General features: G+C 34.4%; 1 protein-coding gene across 1 annotated transcript; it reads right to left on the bottom strand.

Annotated features, from left to right (window-relative positions):
• Nucleotides 1-2,637: 2,637 nt before the first annotated feature.
• Nucleotides 2,638-4,053, bottom strand: LOC116158640 (the record flags this gene model as incomplete). Its single annotated transcript, XM_031471458.1, is given in 3 exon segments — nt 2,638-3,635; nt 3,688-3,772; nt 3,823-4,053. Coding segments are annotated over 3 exon segments (936 nt in total). The 3' UTR covers nt 2,638-2,934.
• Between the last annotated feature and the right edge of the window lie 438 nt (nt 4,054-4,491).

Genomic DNA, 4,491 nt, shown 5'->3' with positions numbered 1-4,491 from the left:
GCTTTATTTTGATGTAGGATATCTAGATTAATGTTATTGATGTACCTAATTGTAATAAATTTTTTAGAAATTTTTTTTGTATAAGGGTCCTAACATGTTACATCATCGAAAAGAGAAAAGACATTTCTATCAGTTGAGGCCAATGAAAAGGGTGCATTCTTATTTTTAAAAATTCAATTGTTTTTCGTTACTCATTTGTTTTCTGAAATCAAAACCACTGAATTATTATGGAAAACTACTTTCATATAGAAAAATGTTGTATGCAGTCGATATTTACCGGGCATCCTGTATGAATGGATACTCAACATCCTGTATATAGTTTTATGCCCCCCTAAGTATGTAAAATCGTCGATTCTTATAATTTAGAAATTGCCAATGTACCAAACAGATATGTGAAGAGCGTTTTTCGCGGGTATTCCTCAAAGAATTTAAAAGTTCCTCAAATTACCGTCTGCTACATTGTTAGTATGGACCCCCGAGCTGATTTTTACGTTTAAAGCGATTATTAGGGCGATATGTGGTCAGAGATACCCGATGATGCCGGAGTATCTCTGACCACATAACGAACTGACAAGTTACTTCTTAAAAAAGCGCAAAAAAGTAGAAAGTACAGGGTGCCCATTATGCATTATGTATATGGAATATAGTATATATCTCGGCTCGGTAAATAACGACATAAAAAATTTTTCACTTATAATTGCACAAGAGGTTTGTATTTTACCGAGTAAATTTGGGTTGTTTAGGTAACGAAAATCTGTTGCCTAGCAATTAGACGAGAAAAACTGTCAACTAATAAAAATGCGACACCGAAGGTGGAGCATTTTTAGGTTGACAGTTTTTCGAGTTCAATTGCTAAAAGGCAACAGATTTGAATTGCAACAACCCAAATTTACTCGGTTTAAATACAAACCTCGAGTGTAATTCGGCAGGACAATTTAACGAACAAGAAATTCACCAAACTAACCAATTATTGACAGACGTCAAACTAGTCATATGGGAAAGGATAATGCGATAATAGGTTCAAAAATGAATAACTGAAAAAACCACTAGTGCATTTTTCGCTGGAAAAGATGCAGGTAACTTTTGCCGCTGTCAAAGTGACAATTGCACTGCGGCTTATGGGATTTTTTATACATGAGTTGAATTTTTCTACATAAAAGTTGTCGAGAAGCGACTGTGTCAGATCATAGAATAATTTCATTTGAAATTAACATCAGCAAGGGAGCCCTCCAAAATGGTTAATGCAACCCCAAGGTAACGGATATTCCCCTTTACAAACATTCCTTGGACAAAAAGCATATTAGTCGATTATGCGCGTACAAAGGAACATAAGGAACTAGAGGGATACTTTTTATGACCAGTCAGTGTTTCAAAATACTGATAAGCTATTAAGAAGTCACATTAGCTCTTTATAATATATGCTATATTTTGTTTAAAGCGTGAGAATAACAACAAAACGAGGGTTTTTAAATCGAAAGAAAAATTAACCCGATCTGAGAAATGTTTTATTGACGTTTGAACAAAAAAATTTTACGTGGTCACACCTGGACTTTCGAATTGTACTTCGTATTTCAGTATCCCGGCAAATGTATCTTTAGCAAGTGTTAATTATATCGTATGAATTTTACTTTATCAATACCTGGAGCTTATAATATTGTAACGTTATTTATAAATTCGGGTTCGATTTATATCAATATTTATTAAACAAAACTAAAACACTATAAAATCCGTACAATTTATATCGATTCTTTATATCACTCACACTTCGCAATTTATATCAGCTTTTCGCGCTCTATGTTTACGTACTCGTTCGGTAGTAGACTGCCGCGATGTTCGGTCCGCAACCATTTATACACGCAAGCAATGTAAGTCCATTACATTCTCGAATGTCCCACTATCGCGCGCGTAGAAAATTCCAGAGCGCCAAAGGCGACGTCATGTCTGGAGCATTTCCGTTACAATATGAACTCTCTTTGTGTCAAATTCAGCGGAAAATACAAATCTTTTATTTGATATATTATATAATAAATATATGGTGCTAATGCTGATCGTTCTTTGATGGAACTTCAAATCTCATTTCTCAGTTGACTTAAGTCATCATCTATATGTATTGTATCGTTGTGCCAAGTGAAAACACTGTTACACTCTGAAATACAGTTTCTGTTCCATTTCATTTTATTTCTAAATGCTTCCAATGAGATAAGATTTCCTTTTTACTACAAATTACAAGTACCTAATTTTCCCCTCTCCAACACGTTGAAAATACATATTGGCGGTGAATTTGAGAATGTGAGCAATAGTTACTCAAAATCGATTGCGAATAATTTTATTGAATTTGACATTAGCGAGAAAAGCCTTTTTTTTTGCGAAATTTAGTGCTTTCTTGACAAAGGACCGCGATTTTTTATTTGTGTCTCCTGTTTCAAATATTTCAGATATTTCAATGATGCAACAATTAAATTGGCAAAGTACGAGTATGAGGTAAGAAAATTGGAAAATATAGGCAATATTCTTTATTTATCTAAGATATCGTTACAATACAGTATTACCCTCATTTCAGTTTTCATCTACCAAGTACCAAAGCGGCACAAATTCATTTGGTCTAAAAAATAGTTCTAGTCCATAAAAATCTTTGCAAAATTTAAAAATTATTTTATTTAGATACAAGTAAATAACATATAGGTTAGTATACATAACTATAATAATAATTTCATTTTTTAGTTAGTATTGTACAATTAACTAATCAGTAAAGGTGCTTTAATAATAATTTCGTTTGGATTCAAAACTGTATGCATCTGTGTGAAACGTGCTACAACTACCAAAGGTTCACTCAACAAGTTAACAATTTTATGCAGATGTACTGTTTTGAACCCAAACGATTCAATTCAGTAGGTAATAGATTTGTGGTTCTTTTTATAAAATCTATCGTTTACATTATTTAAGGTGATATCGTGAGTTATTGTTCTCAGGCGACGCAATCCATCTGGATCTTCCGGCGGCCATAGTTTTATAGCCCTTATTACTATTCCATGGTTTTAATTGTCTCAATTCGTTCTCTAAAATTATGTCATCTTGTAATGCTGGCCGAAGGGGTTTTGGTGCTATTACAGAAACTGCAATGTATGCTTTGGGATTCTTGTCGAGGTTTGAGTGATAGAGGGGATTTCCAGTAACCCTATGATATGCAAAATTTCGAGGATATGATTTGCTTCCCGAGTTACCACCTGACTGCCAATTGTATCTAGAGCTGTCTACGTTTTGGTGCCCTAAGTCGTCATTGGGTTTGTATACTAGTTTGCCTTCCGTCTCAAAGTCTGGCCATTTGTTAGTTTTTAGTGCTTCCTCGGCTTTATTAGGAGTTGGTCTTTGTTTATCTCCATTCAGAATGACCACCATTTTATGCAGTTCTATCGTACTGTTGTCGTTTGTAGTGTTTGTCACAATTTCCCCTTGCCTTTTGTCCGTCGTGTGTGCAGCCGATTTATTGGACCTTTCCAAATCCTCATTGCCGCGTTTGCTTGAATTTTCGTTTGTCATTGGTTGTGCGACAGATGAAAAGTTATTAATATCCTCGATTGAGTTTTGTATGCTGTCGAACAACTTCTTTGAGGTAATAAGATCATTATCAATCTTCCCTGTAGAGCAAATGTAGTACGAGCACACTAATATTGTAATGCTTTAACTTACGCAATAATCTGTGAACCTTTTCCCATTGTTCTGGATCGGCGGCGATTTTAATCATCAATTCCAATAAGGCTTGATTTTTCACAATCTAAAATAAGAAATAAAATCCGTAGTGAATTTCTTAATTACAATACCTACCTGATTCTTTTTCCTATCATTAGGTGCTGGCATGTCGACGTTTGTAACTTCGAATCTTGAATTGTTGTTTATGAGACCCATAAGAAATTCATAACTTCGCTTTTCTCGATAACTTTTTGATTGCTTTGAGCTTAAATCCCGATTGTTCATAGCCTCGTGTGAATCTGGGGGACCGGACAATTCCGTTGAGGAGTTTCCTTCCGTATTAAGTTTTATATCTTGTTCTTCTATCTGAAATAAATAAAAGATGTGTGAACAACCATATTATAAGTTCGATGGTAAAATGGATGAAAGTCACGTATAAGTTAAGGAAATATAATCGAGGACGATTATAAAATCTGTTCGGGAACAACCTGGAAAATCTACAGTTTTCTTTGTTAATTCACTTTATCATTATTTTGAATGAATCCTTTTAGATCTATACAAGGCCTGTGCATCTTACGTACAAACAATAACAATAATTATAAGTAGTCTTGGAATGAGAATGAAATTAATGTATGCGCGGTTTGCGTCCACCCTTTGTATCCATGATAAATAATTTACACAAGGAATTTGGCATTTCTATGTCTGAATTTTTTTGCCAGAGCAATAAACTGTAAAGGGAAATAGCCAGCGTGGGAGCGTGAGGATCATTCGATGTTAGCAATTACATTGTAACAAATTGTAACG

Source organism: Photinus pyralis, unplaced genomic scaffold, assembly GCF_008802855.1.
Source record: "Photinus pyralis isolate 1611_PpyrPB1 unplaced genomic scaffold, Ppyr1.3 Ppyr1.4_LG1, whole genome shotgun sequence".
Taxonomy (NCBI): domain Eukaryota; kingdom Metazoa; phylum Arthropoda; class Insecta; order Coleoptera; family Lampyridae; genus Photinus; species Photinus pyralis.
Note: the sequence above shows the minus strand (reverse complement) of the source record. Positions and strands in the feature narration are given on the sequence as shown.